The sequence below is a fragment of the Bos taurus genome, chromosome 15 (assembly GCF_002263795.3).
Source record: "Bos taurus isolate L1 Dominette 01449 registration number 42190680 breed Hereford chromosome 15, ARS-UCD2.0, whole genome shotgun sequence".
NCBI classification, from domain to species: domain Eukaryota; kingdom Metazoa; phylum Chordata; class Mammalia; order Artiodactyla; family Bovidae; genus Bos; species Bos taurus.
In genome coordinates this window covers 78595541-78615813 of record NC_037342.1, presented here as the reverse complement: position 1 = coordinate 78615813, position 20273 = coordinate 78595541, and the positions used below count along the sequence as shown (strand labels likewise).

The 20273-nt window shown below is 35.8% G+C and overlaps 2 protein-coding genes across 2 annotated transcripts; both read left to right on the top strand.

Annotated features, from left to right (window-relative positions):
- Nucleotides 1-3061: 3061 nt before the first annotated feature.
- OR10AG64 (olfactory receptor family 10 subfamily AG member 64) lies at nucleotides 3062-4000 on the top strand. Its single transcript, NM_001390264.1, has one exon. It carries the CDS (start codon nucleotides 3062-3064, stop codon nucleotides 3998-4000), a length of 939 nt encoding a protein of 312 aa, NP_001377193.1.
- A 12780-nt stretch (nucleotides 4001-16780) lies between these two features.
- OR10AG1 (olfactory receptor family 10 subfamily AG member 1) lies at nucleotides 16781-17749 on the top strand. Its single transcript, XM_002693623.6, has one exon. It carries the CDS (start codon nucleotides 16799-16801, stop codon nucleotides 17747-17749), a length of 951 nt encoding a protein of 316 aa, XP_002693669.3. The 5' UTR covers nucleotides 16781-16798.
- The last annotated feature ends 2524 nt before the right edge of the window (nucleotides 17750-20273 follow it).

The window sequence follows — 20273 nt, the reverse complement described above, 5'->3', positions numbered from 1 at the left end:
AATATTTTAAAGGTAAGTTGAATGTCTGATTAAATTGTGATTTCTCATAAACCAATATAATTATTTTTATCCTCTACAGCGAGATAAAATCAGCATCATATTATATAAGAATGGTAAATATGAACTATTTTATATTCTTGTAAGCTTTAGTCTATAACTTTTATTTTAAATTTTAATACTTAATATATAACAGCAAGAGTGATATGTTAAAGGAACTTCCATGTATTTCTGACTAGATCATATATAGTTTATAGTTTAAAATATTTAATAATAATATTAAATTATTTGAAATGCTAAAGACTTGAATAACTGATATATTTTATATAATGCAGGGAGATAACTTCATTTTGAGCCAATATATTTTAAATGGCATTTTTAAATTAATTAGAATCCTGATGATTTTTTTTAAATTTAATTTAATTTTATTTTTTAACTTTACAATATTGTATTGGTTTTGCCATATATCAACATCCATCTGCCACAGATGGTACTTTAAGCAGAGATTTAATATAAAACAAAGACTGATGCTGAAGCTGAAGCTCCTATACTTTGGCCACCAGATGTGAAGAACTGACTTATTAGAAAAGACCCTGATGCTGGGAAAGACTGAAGGCAGGAGGAGAAGGGGAGCACGGAGGATGAGGTGATTGGATGGCATCACTGACTCAATGGACATGAATTTTAGCAAGCTCCAGAAATTGATGATGAACAGGGAAGCCTGGTGTGCTGCAGTTCACTGAATCGCAAAGAGTCAGACACAACTGAGCGACTGAACTGAAAGGAATATAAAACAATCTAGTTCATACAATTGTAAGTTCTGGGGAATTCAAGGAACATCTATTTTAAGAAAAAATAAATGCTCTTAAATTAATATAATGAAATAATTTTGAGTTCAATACTGATTTTATATTACTCACATGATTTAACCTGCTAATTAATATTAAATATACAGACCTAACTGAAGTAGATAGCGGAGAGATGGTAATATGACCAATAACAAACTGATATGGAATATCATCATACATCTTCTTAATAATTTTAATTTTTCCAAGTAATGGAGACTTAAGTTCAAAAATAGCAGTATTTGAGCATTAATATCTATTTCCCTTAATAATAAACACTTAAACATTTACAAGAAAGAGGTATAGTATAGATAATTTAGAGACAGCACACAGTCGTTGTTTTTTTCTAAATGGCTCACTGTTGAGAATAACACGCAAAAAATTTTGTCTTACCATGAATCTTGTTCATGGTATATGTTGAAAATTTAACTGTCAAAATGCTGGACTTGTACAATTAGAAACTATAATTTATTTAGCACTGAAGAACAAGAAATGTTGGGGATGAAGTAGTGAAAGCAAATGCTAAATCTTTCTCTACAGAGGAAACACAAAAAAGAGAAGACAACAAAAAACGAACAGCAATGGAAAACAAAAGCCAAAATAAATATACCAGGATAAAATCTAACTAAATTGAAGGAATTTCTTCTCTGGGTCTTTGCTGATGTTCACCATCTCCAGTGGCTTCTATTTGGGTTGTTTTTAGTTAGGTATATCATTATTTTGATGGGCAATAGAACCATAATTCTAATAACAAAAGTAGGTCTTGACCCCTACATTTCTATGTATTCTTTCCCTGACAATTCTTTCCTTTTGGAAATAGCTGTGGAAATGTTACCCTTCTCACAATGCTCATGAATCCTGGAAGTCAAAGAGAACATCTTTTTTTTTTTTCCTTAGTTTAATCATGTAAACTTTTGAGCCCTCGTTTCTTCATCTATAATATCAATATACCATAACATGAACACAATTCAATAATATGCTATTGCAAGTAGCTTACTAACACAAGAGTAGCACAGTTAAAGTCATTTGTGTTTTCCAATTTCCTACTTATGTTTAAAGCTACAGTTTCCTAATCACCTTTCTTTTAAAATTCTTATATTAGAACTAATTCAAATGTATTCTTTTTAATGGCTGAGTAATAATCCATTGTATACCTGTGGCGGATTCATTTTGATATATGGCAAAACCAATACAGTATTGTAGAGTTAAAAATAAACTAAAAATTTTAAAAAAAGAAGAAAAAAATTTCTTATATTTTCCAAGTACATCTCAATATAGAAGAAATTTGAGTGTCTGTAGGTCTCACTAATTACTCACTAAACCATACTTGCTTACCTACCTACTAGCTAAAATAGCTATTCTCTGCTTTTGATATTTTTGACAACTGTGTATTAGCCATATTTTAAATAATGTATAGTTTTTGGTTTTAATTTTCATGTGCTGCATCTTATATATATATATATATTATTAGCATGATAATTTTTAAATGAAAGCGACCTCTGGCACATCAAAGAGATTTTAGAATAGATTTACCAGGCAGAGTTTCAAAAATCATATCATCAATGTAATTCCTTCAAGTTTGTCATTATTAATTAAATAGCTGATAAGTCAAGAACACTGTCAGACATAAGCTGCATCCTTGTAAAAGATAAATAAATGTTCCTCCTTTATAATGCCTGATGGCTATGTGCTTAATTTAGTAGATACAGCCAGTCAGAATGGTCTCAAATAAAGTGCACACACAGGAAGTAAGAGCTATCATTGCAGAATATGGAAAGAAAGGCATGCTTTATTCTTGAAAAAGTTCTAATGGAAGAGTTGGGAAATTCCTGACAAATGCATTACAGAATTTGGTGATGCCCTACCACTGAGAAAGTGGGATGCAAATATTTCTGCTTCAGAATTTTGCTTTTTTAATAAAAGTAAAATGGACAGATCTTGCTCTGCACACAAACAGATTCAAAATGAAAGTGCATAATTCTTAAACATATCACTTTTATTTAAAGTTAAACCTTGAATTGTAACTTATGCTTTTATATTTAGAATTTAGCATACATATTCCCCATTAAACTTCAGTTATGTTGAGTCCAGGATATAAAATACTAGACATTAATAGAGAATAGAAATATTATGAACTATTAATGATTACCCTAAATCCCTTTAATTTATAGAAATTACAAAACAAAAATGATAAATGTCTAACTGTGCTATTTTCACAGATGGAACCTCAAAAATATCTAGTGAATGTGACTCTCAATTCAACAATGGAATTTGTTCTTTTGGGATTTTCTGACATTCCCAATCTCCAAATGTTTCTTTTTGTGATGTTTCTGTTTACCTATGTGATAACTCTGATGGGAAATGGCATCATTATTCTCATAACTGGGACAGACCAGGCTCTCCAGACCCCCATGTACTTTTTCCTTGGTAATTTTTCCTTTTTGGAAATCTGTTATGTGTCTGCTACTCTTCCTAGAATGCTCATAAACCTCTGGACTCAGAAAAGACATATTTCTTTGTTTGCTTGTGCAACACAGATGAGTTTTGTCCTTATATTTGGAAACATAGAGTGCCTGCTTCTCACAGTGATGGCCTATGACCGCTATGTGGCCATTTGTAGCCCCCTGCACTATCCTCTGGTCATGAACCACAAGGTCTGTGTCCAGCTGGTGGCTGCCTGCTGGGTCACTGGCATTCCGATTGAGATAGGGCAGACAAGCCAGATTTTCTCTCTGTCCTTTTGTAGATCCCACCAAATCAATCACTACTTCTGTGACATCCCCCCGGTACTGAAGCTGGCCTGTGGGGACACGTTTCTGAACGAGATGCTGGTCTTCACAGTTGCTGTGCTGTTTGTCATGGTCCCTTTTCTGCTGATACTTGGCTCCTACAGTAGAATCACCTCCACCATCCTGAAGTTGCCATCGGCAACGGGAAGAGCAAAGGCTTTCTCCACCTGCTCATCTCATGTCATGATTGTGACTTTATTCTTTGGATCTGCAATCGTTACATATTTACGACCTAAATCCAAAAATTCTTCCACAACAGACAAATTTCTCTCACTTTTCTATACTGTTATCACCCCGATGTTTAACCCCCTGATATACACTCTGAGAAATAAGGATGTCTTGAAGGCGTTAAGAAAACTTATACCTTAATGTAAAGCATTAGAGGCTTGATTTAAATTCATTTTCTGTTTTCCTATTTAATTTTGTCATTGTACAATCAGAAATAGTTTGCTTTTTCCACATGATTAATAGATTTATTATGTTTATTCATTCCTAGTCTTATTGTTTTAGGCTGGATTTTCTAATATCAGGATTATATTATGGTGTCTTGCTGATAAGAAACTATGTATTTAGGCAATCTTATATTCAGTCCACAAATTTACTGGTGACTTGCAATATTATGAGAAAAGGTAGTATCACTTACCTACCTTTTCCCCTAAAACCATAGATATTTTTGTACTTTCCTGTTCATATAAATATCATGCACTTTTTTTTTTCTTTTCATGATGTTTTTAGATAGTACAGATGGCAAAATTTTGGAGAACAGCTGTTAAATAGCTATGTGTTTTTAACTTTAGACATATTACCTTTCAACAACTTCAATTTGATCCTTCTGTAAGATTAAAAACAGAACTCTGCATAATGACCCTTGAATTTTGTAGTGTGGCACTAAATTTTTACCCTCTGCTTCTCTCTGAATTCTTCTTTGTAGATATGCTTTGTTTATGTAGCCAAATCATGCTACTAGCATCTTGATAATTTGTTATCTTAATTTTTACTAATGTAAAAAATATTAATTCATGTTTGCTGTTTGGAGATATAAGATGTACAGGATTCAGTCATTTTGTGTCCATATAGTGTTATCCATTCTCTAAGAACTCTTTTTTTAAATTCTTTTGGTGAAGTATATAATTGAAATTAAAATAAAAATATGTTAACATGTAGTATATGCCAGGAGGTTAGAAATTTTCTTGGTGAAGGGTTTTTCACTTCTTGGGCCAATGTTTGCTGCTAAGTTTCCATATCCTTTACCTACTGTGTCCCTGGCAGTGTATTGATTAATATAATTGGTGTATAGGAATGTAAGTAGTAGCTTTAATGTTTGTAACCTTGGACCCTTGAGTTAATTCTTTTCTTGTTATAGCCCACCACACCTTTGCCCTATAGGAATGCAACCTTTATCTAATGCTTTTGGAGGGTGATGCCTTACTTAAGAATAATCACTTTTAGAGAAAAATAAATTTTCTGAAGAAAGAATCTTAAAATGTTGACAGGCCCCCTGGCCAGAAGATGATGTAAATCACCTAAACTTTTGCATATGATAAGTTTTCAGGAAGAAAGCCTGGCTTCGATTAGGATCAAGGACTGCTGTCCTTGAATGACTCTACCCCTTCCCCCATTATCCTCTATGCACAACTTAAGGTATAAAAACTACTTTGGAAAATAAAGTGCGGGCCTTGTTCACCGAAACTTGGTCTCCCCATGTTGTTCTTTCTCTCAACTTCTGGCTGAATTCCAATCTGGAATGTGGAGGCTTGTCAAGCCTACCAACTATGCCTGGGCTTCTAAGATCTGACCGGGGAGGCCTTAGTGTCTCCTCTCTTTCGGGAGAACGGGAAGGCCCCTGCAGCCTACGTAGGTGACGCAAATTCCTTATTTTGGAATTTTATTAGCTTTCCACGTAAACCAAGTTATTCAGCCTCTTTTCTCCACTGAATTTTTTCACTGAGCTATCCTTATTTAACCATTCTTTATATCTTTGATTCTATTGTATCCTGATCACCAAAGCCGTCTCCCCTTTGAAATCCCTGGATCCACTGGGGCTGGACCCTGGCAAGTATATTATTTTCCCAAGTTTTCCTGGTTGTAAAGGATGATACTTGATAAGACAGAATCATTATATTAAACCAAAAAAAAAAAAAAACCTATTAAAAAAGATCTTGTATTTCTTCAAATGGAAAGAGTTGAACTACAGATGGTACACTGGATCATTTTCAGTCGAAATGATGCAATCTGAGGAAGGTTTTTTCTTTTATATTTTCTTTTAAATCTTTCTCTTATTATACTATGTGTTTAAATTATTTTTCATAAGACCATAATTCATCCACCAGCTAGTTCTCTTCTTTGAGTAGGTATCATGTCATCCAAAAAGACATCTAAAAAGCACACCAAAATTACAGCAATCATTTCAGAGGACATAATGTGCAGATGACAGTCACAGATGACTACTGTGGGTATTACATATTACCCACTGAAAGGAATGAAGGAAGTAAAATTTAAAAGTTGGTTTTGTAACCATTTTAAAGTCCTTTGTTTCAATATTCTGTTACTGCACAGCAAATTATGTCCAAAATTTACAATTTAAAATAATATCATTTGATTGTATCCCGTACATTGTCCAGTATTGAGGCAGGGATCAGCTGCATGGTTGTTCTCTGCCATATAGCATTGACTGTCAGCAATAAAGAGAATTCATATGGTGACTGATTTGGTTTTCATGTCTAAAAAAGCTTCACATAACTATATCATGTAGTTACAATGATGCATTACAGAGAAGAAAAATCCAGTTTTCACTTAAATTTCATACTCTAGGGGAATAAACTGTTACTAGATAAATAATAAAGTAATTTAGCATAAAAGCATAAAATAAATCATACAGTAAAATGATCCACATTGAACTTGTAATATTATAATGGTGTTTAACTTAAGTTTGGGAAATAAGAAGTTAAAGAATGCTTTCAGTAAAGGATGATACTAAAGTAATTTTTTTAAATCTCAACAATAGGGCTAACAAACACAATTAAATTAAAAAATATTGAAACACGTCTTTCTGCAATTTGAACCAAGGAAAGGGATTTTTCTCTCTTACAGTTTTTTTTTTTTTTCCCTAACATTTTACTAGAGATACTAGCCTATACAGTGAAAAGAGAGAGAGAGAGAGAGAGAAAGAATAAAATATATATGTGAACATTGTAAAGTGTTAGTCACTCAGTCACGTCTGACTCTTTGCGACCCAGTGGACTGTATCTTGCCAGGCTCCTCTGTCTATGGAATTCTCCAGGCAAGAATACTGGAGTGGGTAGCCATTTACTTCTCCAGGGGATCTTCCCAGCCCAGGGATCAAGCCTGGTTCTCCCACACTGCAGGCAGATTCTTTACCATCTGAGCCAGCAGGGTTTTATTAACCCAATTGTTGGAAGACATTATATATGAATATGTGAAAATATTTAATAATCTACAATGAAGTTATTACACATAATAAATGAATTCAACATGTGTACTGAATACAGAATCGACAAACACAAATCAATTTATTTTCATATGTGTGTGCATGCTAAGTCACTTCAGTCGTGTTTGACTCTCTGTGACCCTATGGACTGCAGCCTGCCTGGCTCCTCAGTCCATGGAATTCTATAGGCAAGAATACTGGGGTTGGTTGTCATGCCTTCCTCCAAGGAATCCTCCTGATCTAGGGATCAAACCCACATCTCCTCTGTCTCCTGCATTGGCAGGCAGGTTCTTTACCACTAGCACCACCTAGGAAGCCCTTATTTCCACACTGAAAAGCAAAAAATAAGTAGACATTTAAAATAGTATTTAAATAGGAACAAAGATAAGAAAATTTTTAAAGTAATGGAAACGAAAAACCTGTAGGAAGTTTATTTAGTAAACTAGAAAATAATTTGAGAGAAATTTCAGATAAGGAACTAAATGGATTGCTATAACATTTTTATATACTGGAAAACTCAATATTTAAAAGATGTCAATTTTTCCTGATATAATTCAATTCAATGATACAGAAATTCCATAGATTAGGATAAAATTCCTTTGGTGTATGGGTGGGTGAGGTGGTGTATGGGGAGTGTGTGTGTGACTTGGCTGATTCTAAATTGCATATATAAAGACAAGCAATTACTGCCAAGGCACTCCTGAAGAACAGTAAAGTGAGAGGATTTACTTTACTGGACAGCATGCCTTTTCATAACAGTGCAGAATTCAGAAAGTGATTGATAAAGACCTCAGTGATATGTGATAGAGAGCCCAACAAATACCTCCTTCATACACACACACCCCCCCCCGCAAAAAAAAAGATAAACCTAGAAGTAACCAGGGTTAAATACATAGCATAACAATGGGACAGATTTGTTTGATGCAGATTTCAATTTGGAAACTATTTAGGATTGAAGAACAGATTATATCTTTAAAGAACTGGATAAGGAGAAAAGGGAACCCTCTTACACTGTTGGTGGGAATGCAAACTAGTACAGCCACTATGGAGAACAGTGTGGAGATTCCTTAAAAAACTGGAAATAGAACTGCCTTATGATCCAGCAATCCCACTGCTGGGCATACACACTGAGGAAACCAGAAGGGAAAGAGACATGTGTACCCCAATGTTCATCGCAGCACTGTTTATAATAGCCAGGACATGGAAGCAACCTAGATGTCCATCAGCAGATGAATGGATAAGAAAGCTATGGTACATATACACAATGGAGTATTACTCAGCCATTAAAAAGAATACATTTGAATCAGTTCTAATGAGGTGGATGAAACTGGAGCCTATTATACAGAGTGAAGTAAGCCAGAAGGAAAAACATAAATACAGTATACTAACGCATATATATGGAATTTAGAAAGATGGTAACAATAACCCGGTGTATGAGACAGCAAAAGAGACACTGATGTATAGAACAGTCTTATGGACTCTGTGGGAGAGGAGAGGGTGGGAAGATTTGGGAGAATGACATTGAAACATGTAAAATATCATGTAAGAAACGAGTTGCCAGTCCAGGTTCGATACACGATACTGGATGCTTGGGGCTAGTGCACTGGGACGACCCAGAGGGATGGTATGGGGAAGGAGGAGGGAGGAGGGTTCAGGATGGGGAACACATGTATACCTGTGGCGGATTCATTTTGATATTTGGCAAAACTAATACAATTATGTAAAGTTTAAAAATAAAATAAAATTTTAAAAAAATAAATAAATGGTAACAGAAAAATGAAAAAAAAAAAACAAGTATCAAACTAGAATGATTTTTCTAACAAAATTATCCCACAAAACAGAAAGTGAACTTTAAGAATAAAAACATCAATATACAAACTAAAGGGAAAAAATATATCACAAGCATATTTGCATATGAGAATGTAAAAGGAAGCTCTTCAAGTAGAAGAAAATAATACAGATTAAAATAATTTGGATCAACACAAAGAATGAACAGATCATAAAACAGACAATAAGATGACCAATATTAACATTTTTCATATTTTAAAATGACCATCAAATAATAAATAACAATTGAAAACAACAAAAAAAAAGAAGTATCATGGTGTTTATAAAGTAAAGAATAAATGTGCTACCTATATATATATATATATATATATATATGAATAATACTCAGTCATAAGAAAGAAATAATGCCATTTGCAGTGACACGGATGGACCTAGAGATTGTTAAACTGAGTGAAGGGACAGAGAAAGAAAAGTATCATATCATATCATGTATATATGGGATCTATTAAACTGGTACAAACAAATCTCTTTACAAAGCAGAAATAGAATCACACATATTGCAAACAAACTTAAGGTTACCAAGAGGGAAAGGTGGAAGGGGAGTGGTAAACTGACAGATTGGGATTGAAATATATATACTAACCTGTCTAAATAGATAGCTAGTAAGAACCTACTGTATAGCACAGGAACTCTACTCAGTACTCTGTAATAATCTATATGGGAATAGAATCTTAAAAAGAGTAAAAGAATGTATATGTATCACTGATTCACTTCGCTGTATGGTGGAAGCTAAATAACATTGTAAATCAACTGTATTTCAATAAACATTAATTTAAAAAGAGTAAGTGTAAGGCAATAATACAAAGCAAAAGATCAAATCAGATCAGATCAGTCACTCAGTTGTGTCCGACTCTTTGCGACCCCATGAATCGCAGCACATCAGGCCTCCCTGTCCATCACCAACTCCCAGAGTTCACTCAGACTCATGTCCATCGAGTCAGTGATGCCATCCAGCCATCTCATCCTCTGTCGTCCCCTTCTCCTCCTGACCCCAATCCCTCCCAGAATCAGAGTCTTTTCCAATGAGTCAACTCTTCGCATGAGGTGGCCAAAGTACTGGAGTTTCAGCTTTAGCATCATTCCTTCCAAAGACATCTCAGGGCTGATCTCCTTCAGAATGGACTGGTTGGATCTCCTTGCAGTCCAAGAGACTCTCAAGAGTCTTCTCCAACATCACAGTTCAAAAGCATCAATTCTTCACTGCTCAGCCTTCTTCACAGTCCAACTCTCACATCCATACATGACCACAGGACAAACCATAGCCCTGACTAGACGAACCTTTGTTGGCAAAGGAATGTCTCTGCTTTTGAATATTCTATCTAGGTTGGTCATAATTTTCCTTCCAAGGAGTAAGCGTCTTTTAATTTCATGGCTGCAGTCACCATATGCAGTGATTTTGGAGCCCAGAAAAATAAAGTCTGACACTGTTTCCACTGTTTCCCCATCTATTTCCCATGAAGTGATGGGACCGGATCCCATGATCTTCGTTTTTTGAATGTTGAGCTTTAAACCAACTTTTTCACTCTCCACTTTCACTTTCATCAACAGGCTTTTTAGTTCCTCTTCACTTTCTGCCATAAGGGTAGTGTCATCTGCATATCTGAGGTTATTGATATTTCTCCCGACAATCTTGATTCCAGCTTGTGTTTCTTCCAGTCCAGCGTTTCTCATGAAGTACTCTGCATAGAAGTTAATTAAGCAGGGTGACAATATACAGCCTTGACGAACTCCTTTTCCTATTTGGAACCAGTCTGTTGTTCCATGTCCAGTTCTAACTGTTGCTTCCTGACCTGCATACAAATTTCTCAGGAGGCAGATCAGGTGGTCTGGTATTCCCATCTCTTTCAGAATTTTCCACAGTTTATTGTGATCCACACAGTCAAGGGCTTTGGCATAGTCAATAAAGCAGAAATAGATGTTTTTCTGGAACTCTCTTGCTTTTTCCATGATCCAGCGGATGTTGGCAATTTGATCTCTGGTTCCTCTGTCTTTTCTAAAACCACCTTGAACATCAGGAAGTTCACGGTTCACATATTGCTGAAGCCTGGCTAGGAGAATTTTGAGCATTAATTTACTATCGTGTGAGATGAGTGCAATTGTGTGGTAGTTTCAGCATTCTTTGGCATTGCTTTTCTTTGGGATTGGAATAAAAACTGACCTTTTCCAGTCCTGTGGCCACTGCTGAGTTTTCCAAATTTGCTGGCATATTGAGTGCAGCACTTTCACAGCATCATCTTTCAGGATTTGGAATAAAAGTGTACAAATAGGAATATTTTCTTTTCATGATCTTAACATTTTGCATATTAAAGTATATAATTTATTTAATGATAGATTATATTAGGCAGATATTTATTTTGCAAACTTTACAGTTACAACTACAAGTTAATAAGGAGCATTGGATAAAAAAATGGTTCAGTTTAGTTCAGTTGCTCAGTCATGTCTGACTCTTTCCGACCCCATGGACTGCAGCCTACCAGGCTCCTCCATCCATGGGATTTTCCAGGCAAGAGTACTGTAGTGGGATGCCATCGCCTTCTCTGAGCCTTGAATAGATGGACCTTTGTTGGCAAAGTTTCTGCTTTTGAATATGCTGTCTAGGTGATACATAAATACTAAAAGTCTATTAAAACAATGAACAAAATATATGTATAAGAGAAATAAAACACAAACATCAAGGCAGTGAATTTAAATTTAGTCATATTTATAAAACCACTATTAAAATGTTTAGCAATCTAATCAGTGTACAGCATGGTGGTGTTGGTGTTCAGTGGCTAAGTAGCATCTGACTCTGCAACCCTATGAACTGCAGCACACCAGGCTTCCCTGTCCTTCACTATCTCCTGGAGTTTGTTCAAACTCATGTTCATTGAGTCAGTGATGCCATCTCATCCTCCATCGCCCCCTTCTCTTTTTGCCCTCAATCTTTCCCAGCATCAGGTCTTTCCAATGAGCTCTTTGCATGAAGTGACCAGTTTATTGGAATTCAGCTTTAGCACCAATCTTTCCAGTAATATTCAGGGTTGATTTCCTTTAGGATTAACCAGTTTGATCTCCTTGCAGTACAAGGGACCCTCAAAAGTCTTCTCCAACACCACAGTTTGAAAGCATCAATTCTTTGGTGCTCAGCCTTCTTTATTTTCTAACTCTCATATTCATACGTGACTACTGGAAAAACCATAGCTTTGTCAGCAAAATGATGTCTCTGCTTTTTAATACACTGTCTAGGTTTGTCATAGCTTTTCTTCCAAGGCACAAACGCCTTTTAATTTCATGGCTGCTCACCATCCACATCGACTTTGGTGCCCAAGAAAATATAATAGAGCATGGTGACTATAGTTAAATAATTATGTATATTTGAAACTTGCTAACAGAAATTTAAAAAAAAAAATTCACAAGAAAAAAAAAACACATAACTTTGGGTGGTGATGGATATTAACTAGACATTGTGATGATCATTTAAAACATACCTGTGGTGGATTCATTTTGATATTTGGCAAAACACTAAAAATCGAAAAAAAAAAAAAAAAGAAAAAATATATATTTATGTTGAACAGCAGAAGTTAATATAATGCTATAAGTCAAGTATATCTCAAATAATCACTTTGATTGAATTTTTAAGGTCTTGCTTTGTGTTATGAAGATTATGCCTCAATACTATTGCTAATTTAAGCATCAAAGCCTAATGGAAATAATACTGACATTGTGTTGTTAGGCTCAAATATATCTATAAAATAAATTAATATGCATAAATATGTACCATAAATACTTATTCCATTATGTGTCATGTTAAGTCTTCAGTCTAAAGGTATACTTGTTGCAGCATGCTATAACACCCTTTTTTTAATGACCAAAAGTGAGAACTATGGCAGAGTCTGGCCTTATGCTCTTCAATTACATCTGTTTTATTGACATACAGTGAACATCATTCCCTAACCTTCTCAGAACTACATTGGACCAGGCGATTAGCTTCTGCAATGGCATAAGGGTAGAAATGATGTATTTATGTATAGAGGCTCTGAATAGTGTATTTGTTTCCTTATATTCTGTCTGTCTGGCATCTCAGGTTTCTGCAAGCTGAAGATCCAAGTAGGAAACTACAAAGAAGAAGTAGGAACAGTGGGACCCCTAGATGGAAACAAGCAGGTTTTCTGCATCACTGACTGCAAACGTGTGCTCTAATATGATTGCAAGATGTTAATTTATTTTGTTACACTGATACATTTGAGGTATTGTCTCAAACTGTAGATTTGTTTTCATGTGATGGTGATATTAAATTGAACAGATAAACATTCAATTCACTATCCTAATGACAGAATTAGGGATTAGATCAGTTTACTCACATGGGTGATGGACATTCGATTTGTTTCATCCTGTAAGTAAAACTTAGTTGAAACAAATCATGAGTGCAATTCTCGTTTGTAAATAAACATGACACTAAATGACATGGATACCATATCAATTCTAAAAAAAGAGTACATAGCTCCAATTTATGAGGAACATGCTGTAATAAAGATAAGCAAATTTAAAATACAAAAATGAAATGCAATTTCAGAAACACTGATAGTGTTTTCAAATTGTCAAAGAATCTCTAAACAGAAAGGAAAAAAATGTACTTATGAGCAGAAGTGATATTGGCCTTGTAACCTCATTCCTGACAATTTTACCTACATACCTGCCTGGAAGCAGCTGAAATAGAAAAAGCATTTTGACAGGAGAGTTGTGTGCTTTTTTTTTTTTCCCTGTCTTAAATAATTGTGTTTAAATGTTTATTTTTTTTTAATTTATTAATTTGAGGGTAATTGCTTTACAGTGTTGTGTTGGTGCTGCTGTACAACAAAGTAAATCAGTCATAAGTGTACATATATCCCGTCTGTCTTTAACCTCCCTCCCCCTCCCCGCCCGCTGCAGGTCATCACAGAGCATCAGATTGAGCTCCCTGTGCTTTATATATGGAGCAACTTCCCACCAGCTATCTGTTTTACATGTGGCAGTTTGTGTCTCAGCGTTAATCTCTCAGTTCTTCCCACCTGCTCCTTCCCTCAGTGTCTCCACAGGTCTGTTCTCTATGTCTGCGTCTATATTCCTGCCTTGCAAATAGGTTTTTCTGTATCATTTTTCTCGAGCACATATATATATATGTGTGTGTGTGTGTGTGTGTGTGTCCGTGTGTGTTAATATATGATACTTGTCTTTCTCTTTCTGACTTACTTCACTCTGCATAGCGGGCTCTAGGCTGTTTTTAAGGTGCCTTTCACTTTGATTCTGCTAGATACCTATGCTGATGACCGACTAGCTATCCTAACATGAATAAACCTATCCAGATTTTTGTCAGCAGAAAAACATACTTTAATTTCCACCAAAGTTAATCTAGGAACAGAGTGTTCCACTTCTGAAAAGGAATCTAACTTTCCCTGCAATGGATTGGAAAGAACAAACATACTACGTTTGTGTATTAGTAAGTGACACATTTTTCTAAAGATGTGAAAGATGAGATCTGGATGAATTATGGGAATTAAATTAAGGAAGGCAAATTTACAGCAATTCCTAACGGCCTGAAATGCAATAAATTGAAAGTTTTAATTTTTTTTTCCAGAAAATACTATTGATATGAGAAAATTAAGTGTCATTTCTCTGCTAAGTTTCTACCGCCACAGAGGGGAACCTTTATGCCAAGAAGGAGCTGCAGAAGACAAGTCATCTACAGAAAAAGTAGTTTTAAAACATAAACCCAGATGACCAACAAACAGAAGCAGTCTTCTAGAAATTAAACTGATACTCAAGAGAAAATGTCCCCCAGGGTTAGCATGACTACTTCCTATTTCAGAGCTGCTGATCTTTGAAGAATCCTCCAGAATGACAGTGACTTCCTGACTCAAAAGAATTATAAAAGTTTACAGGGTCAAAACATCTATATTCTCATCGATAACTTCATGTAAATCCATGAAGGTAAGATGATAGATGGTTTTATTTAAAAATAGTCCTGAATTTGAGGTTTAAGACACAAAGGATAAAACAGAAAAATATGAAATTCTGAGATCTTTATCTGAAAATTAGTTAATAACTTAAACAATGCATTTCTTAACTTTTTTAATGATAAAATAAAAGTAGATATAAGTGAAATAATAATAATAGTATTTATAATAAAACTTTCACTTAAGGTAATTTTGAAACCTAATTCTAGTAGAAATGGAGAAATATGAGAGAATATTTGTTGACTCAATTTTATTTATCAAAGTATTAATGCAAAAACAATAGTTTGTGGGGCTGGAAGATGGGAACAGATATAGTAGATTAATGAAATATGAAAACACAGTTAGAACAAACATTAATGAAGTGTTACGAGAATTGTCGGTGTTGACTGCCTGATATGTGATGACATGAACCTGAAATGAAGCCAGATGACGGGCCTCTGTGTGTGTGTGTGTTAGTCCCACTCATATGCTTCTGCCATTTGCATTCCTAAAATAAATAATCATAGGGTTTAAATAAAGTTACGTTTATTTGATAAAATTACAGCAGAATTATATAGGGCATATTTTATTCACTTTTAAGAGAAGTAGATGACAATGGATCAGAGAATCACATATGTTAAGAATAAACTATATTAAAATATCATGAAAATGAAAGTCACTCAGTCGTGTCCAACTCTTTGTGACCCATGGACTATTGAGTCCATAGAATTCTCCAGGCCAGAACACTGGAGTGGGTAGCCTTTCCCTTCTCCAGGTGACCTTCCCAACCCAAACATCAAACCTAGGTCTCCCACCTTGCAGGCAGATTCTTTACCAGCTGAGTCACAAGAGAAGCCCGGGAATACTGGAGTGGGCAGTCTATCCCTTCTCCAGTGGATCTTCCTGACCTATGAATCAAAAGGGGGTCTCCTGCATTGCAGGTAGATTATTTACCAACTGAGCTATCAGGAAACCCCAAATACCATGAAGAATGGGTCATATATATGGACTGAGTTAAAGATTAGTTGGTATTTGCAATGCAGTGTACAATGGGTATTAGTAGGGAACGTTATTGGACCCATGATGTAACTAATGCTGTCCATGTGTGGCATAACTGATGGGTGAGGTACACAGACGAGAACAATACAATTACACGTATTTGTTCCCCCGGTAACAAGGAATAAGTTTCAGAAAGTCAGCTCTCATTGAAGTAGAAATGGGAGGGCTTAAAATGTTTTGAATAAGAATTAGGCAAAAGTTTATAGTGAAAATCTTTGAATTGAAAGGAGATGGAATAAGTCAATAAGTATAGAAAAAGAAATTGATGAACCCAAAGAAAAACAATTGCAAGCCTGTGTCATATATAATTTCACCCTTAAAAGGGGTGAAATAGTTTAATACTATTGCTGCACAATAAGCTCTAAATCAAAATGCATATATTTTATTGTTTCTGGTATCATTACCTCTGCTGCTCAGTCACTTCTGTCATGTCTGACTCTTTGTGCTCCCATGGGCCATAGTCGGCCAGGCTTCTCTGTCCATGGAATTCTCTAGGCAAGAATACTGGAGTGGGTTGCCATCCCCTCTTCCAAGGATCTTCCTTAGCCATGGATCAAACCCACATCTGTATCCCCTGCATTTCAGGCAAATTCTTTTACTGCTGAGATACCAGGGAAGCCCTCTGGTATCACTACATCCAAGTATAAAAAATGAAGATTTTATTTCTCTAATTGATTTTAACTGCACATCAGTTCATTGCTGAGGTTTCAAATCTCATTTCTTAGAAACTGAGGAAGGCAAAGGCAGCAATAACTGAAGGGATTATGTAAATAAGTTCATGTATCTAATTCAGTTAACAGAAGGGAAATGTTGCTCAAAAGCATTAATGAATTAACCATTTTGAATTTACCATATCTACAGATGGAGTACAAATTAAGAACAGAAAAATCAAACATCACTACAATGATGGAATTTATCCTCTTGGGGTTTTCCTATAGTCCCAATTTGCAATGGATTCTTTTTGGGATATTTTTAGTCCTCTATCTGACCATCCTGATGTGCAATAGTGTCATTGTACTGATAACAAGAATTGACCCTACTCTGCAGACCCCCATGTACTTTTTCCTCAACCACTTTTCCATTTTAGAAATCTGTTACGTAACTGTCACGATCCCAAGAATGCTCATGGACCTCCTGAGCCAGAAAGGGCACATTTCTTTCTTTACCTGTGCCGCACAAATGTGTTTGGTCCTTCTGTTTGGAGGTTTAGAGTGTCTCCTCCTGGCCGTGATGGCCTATCACCGCTACGTGGCCATTTGTAACCCTCTTCATTATGGTCTGATCATGAGCCCCCAGGTCTGTGTCCAGCTGGTCACTGCCTCCTGGGTCAGTGGGGTTCCTGTCGTAATTGGGCAAACATGGCAGGTTTTCTCTCTGCCCTTTTGCGGCTCTACCACAATTAATCATTTTTTCTGTGACCTCCCCCCAGTGTTCAAGCTTGCTTGTGGGGACACATTTGTGAACGAGATAGCAGTCTATGTAGTTGCAGTTGTGTTCATCATGGTTCCATTTCTGTTGATTGTTGTCTCCTATGGCAAAATTATCTCCAACATTCTGAAACTGCGATCTGCCAGGGGGAGGGCTAAAGCTTTCTCCACTTGCTCGTCTCACCTCACAGTGGTGGTCTTATTCTATGGCACAGCCTCCACCACCTATTTACAGCCCAAACCAAATCAGTCTGAAGAAACTGGGAAGCTGATCTCTCTTTTCTACACAGTTTTGATCCCAACGTTGAATCCCATTATATATACGCTGAGGAACAAAGATATCACTGTAGCACTGAGAAAACTACTAAGTAAATTATCAACTTGACTCGAAGGCTTGAAATTACAGAAGCAATTTGTTTCTGTGTTTCTCATGTAAATACATCAGAAAATGTCATTTGTATTATTTCTATGTTCCTTTGAGGGATTGGGGGCAGGAGGAGAAGGGGATGACAGAGGATGAGATGGCTGGATGGCATCACTGACTCAATGGACGTGAGTCTCAGTGAAGTCCGGGAGTTGGTGATGGACAGGGAGGCCTGGTGTTCTGTGATTCATGGGGTCGCAAAGAGTCGGACATGACTCAGCAACTGATCTGACCTGATCTGATCTGATGAAATGATATTTAATATCACCTCTGCCATCTCACATTATGTGAAAGGACTTTAGTGTCAAAGAGTTAAGGGTTTCTGGGTTATTAAAGCACACATTATCTCCATGGCAATGATCTATTCTGAAGACCCATTTTCCCTCTTATTAGGAAAGGGTGAGTTAAGAGATTTCCTGAGCAATAAAATGATAGTTAACTACTATATAATTAATGATCAGGGTCATGCCCTGTAAGAAATTTGCTTGAAACTTCCCATTTCTTCAGACATATTCACTGTCCTTTTCTGTACTTAGGATTGGATTTAAACGATAAGAAAGCAGGAACCACATCCAAGTTGGTGGGAGTAGCAGAGTCTTAGTATTTTCTGGCATTTTTTCCTTCTTTCTCTGTTTTGCAACTGTCCATATCCCTTTCAAAGTACAAACCCTGAAAGGATCCTTTGTTATCTCAATGCTGACTCTTCTCTAGTGACACCATTTCCTCCTGCTTGTAGCTTCATGTTTTGCTTTTGTGGCATCTCCTTAGTATTAGGAATATTGGGAATTTAAACTATAAACAGCATTGGGTTGAATGTTGATCCCTCTAAATATATTTCAGGTTATAACCTGCAAACCTGAACTTATGAGGAAAATAAAAGCCTTTGGAGATGTAATTCAGTTAAGGAGTTTCAAATAAGATAATCTTAATTCAAGGGAAGGGCACTATATCCTATATCAGTATTCTTAGTTCTTGTAAGGGGGGGAAGAGAGATTAAGTGAAGACTAGAGATGCAGCGACACATAGAAGAATATCACGTGAAGATGCAGGAAGCAACAGGAGTGACACATGCCACAGCCCCGAAGCGAAGGAGGCCAGGGACCACCGGAAGCCGAAAGAGGTGAGGCGTGACTGTCCCTCCAGAGCTGTGGAGGGAAACCTTGCCAGCACTGTGATTTGGGACACTGGCTTGTAAAGATGTGAGAAAGTCAACTTCTGTTACTTAAACCACCCAACGTGTGATAATTTGTTACAATAGATCTACAAAAGATCTAGTGTACAAAGACACTATGTAAGCAGTCTTTTTATTATGGTATTTTTATTCTAATCATCTGGAATAAATTCTGTATCTTTTAGGAACAGTAATTTTTTAAAAATGTAGGATTTCTTTTTTTTGTCATTTTTGTCATTTTATTTTATTTTTTAACTTTACAATATTGTATTGGTTTTGCCATATATCAACATGAATCCGCCACAGGCATACACGTGTTTCCCATCCTGGTATAATATCATATACGAAACGAGTCGCCAGTCCAGGTTCAATGCACGATACTGGATGCTTGGGGCTGGTGCACTGGGACGACCCAGAGGGATGGTACGGGGAGGGAGGAGGGAGTAGGATTTCTTTATAACTTTAAAAACCTATATCAGTGAAACCCTATAACAATATTTGTCCAAGAATGATGGCTACCTGTGCTTGTCCAAGATGTTTGTTAAAAGCTTTTTTAATACTGCAAAAGACAACACTAGCAAAGCAAAGGGAAACTGTTTTCAGTTGGAACATAGTAGACACAGGCGTCCGTTTACCATGTGATGCTGCATAGCCTCTCAAGACAATGTTTTAGAGCCACGCCAGTGAAGAAATCCAAAGCTTTTCAGACATGCAATAAGTACATAAATATGTGTGTAAAATATAACCCTATTTTTGTAAAACAAAGGGAGATAGCATCCATATATTCATATAACATTTCACATGTGCATCTTTCTAGTTGGTGTGTATATATGTCCGCAGTATCTGGATGTGTATTAGAAGAGAGAGTGGGCTTCTTCAAAGTGAAGGGAGTTCAGATAATGTGTGACTTATTTATTTATACTTTTTGGGGTATGGATTTATTATGAAGAGAATAATGTGCACATCACAAAAATCATAAATTTTATTCAGAAAATAAAAAATACATATGGAAGAAAATTACTGCATATCTTTTTTTCTTACTGCCTCCCAATATTTTACAGACTATTTAGTAGCTAACAGGGTAACTTTAATATCAGCCAAATAATCTTTGATATTTGAAATAAATAACACATTTTTTGTGAACTAAACAGAATCAGAATATATAATTTTGATAATTTCTTTTTAAAAAAGGACTAAGATAGCTTTAATAATAGTTACAAATAGAGATAAATTTAAGATTATGAAATAGATGTATATGTACATAGACACTTTTGCATATGTATATATATATTTTATATAATATAAACATATAGA

Bases quoted from the DNA above. Each gene is read 5' to 3' on its own strand.
- OR10AG64 (NM_001390264.1), top strand. From the start codon at position 3,062: ATGGAACCTCAAAAATATCTAGTGAATGTGACTCTCAATTCAACAATG.
- OR10AG1 (XM_002693623.6), top strand. From the start codon at position 16,799: ATGGAGTACAAATTAAGAACAGAAAAATCAAACATCACTACAATGATG.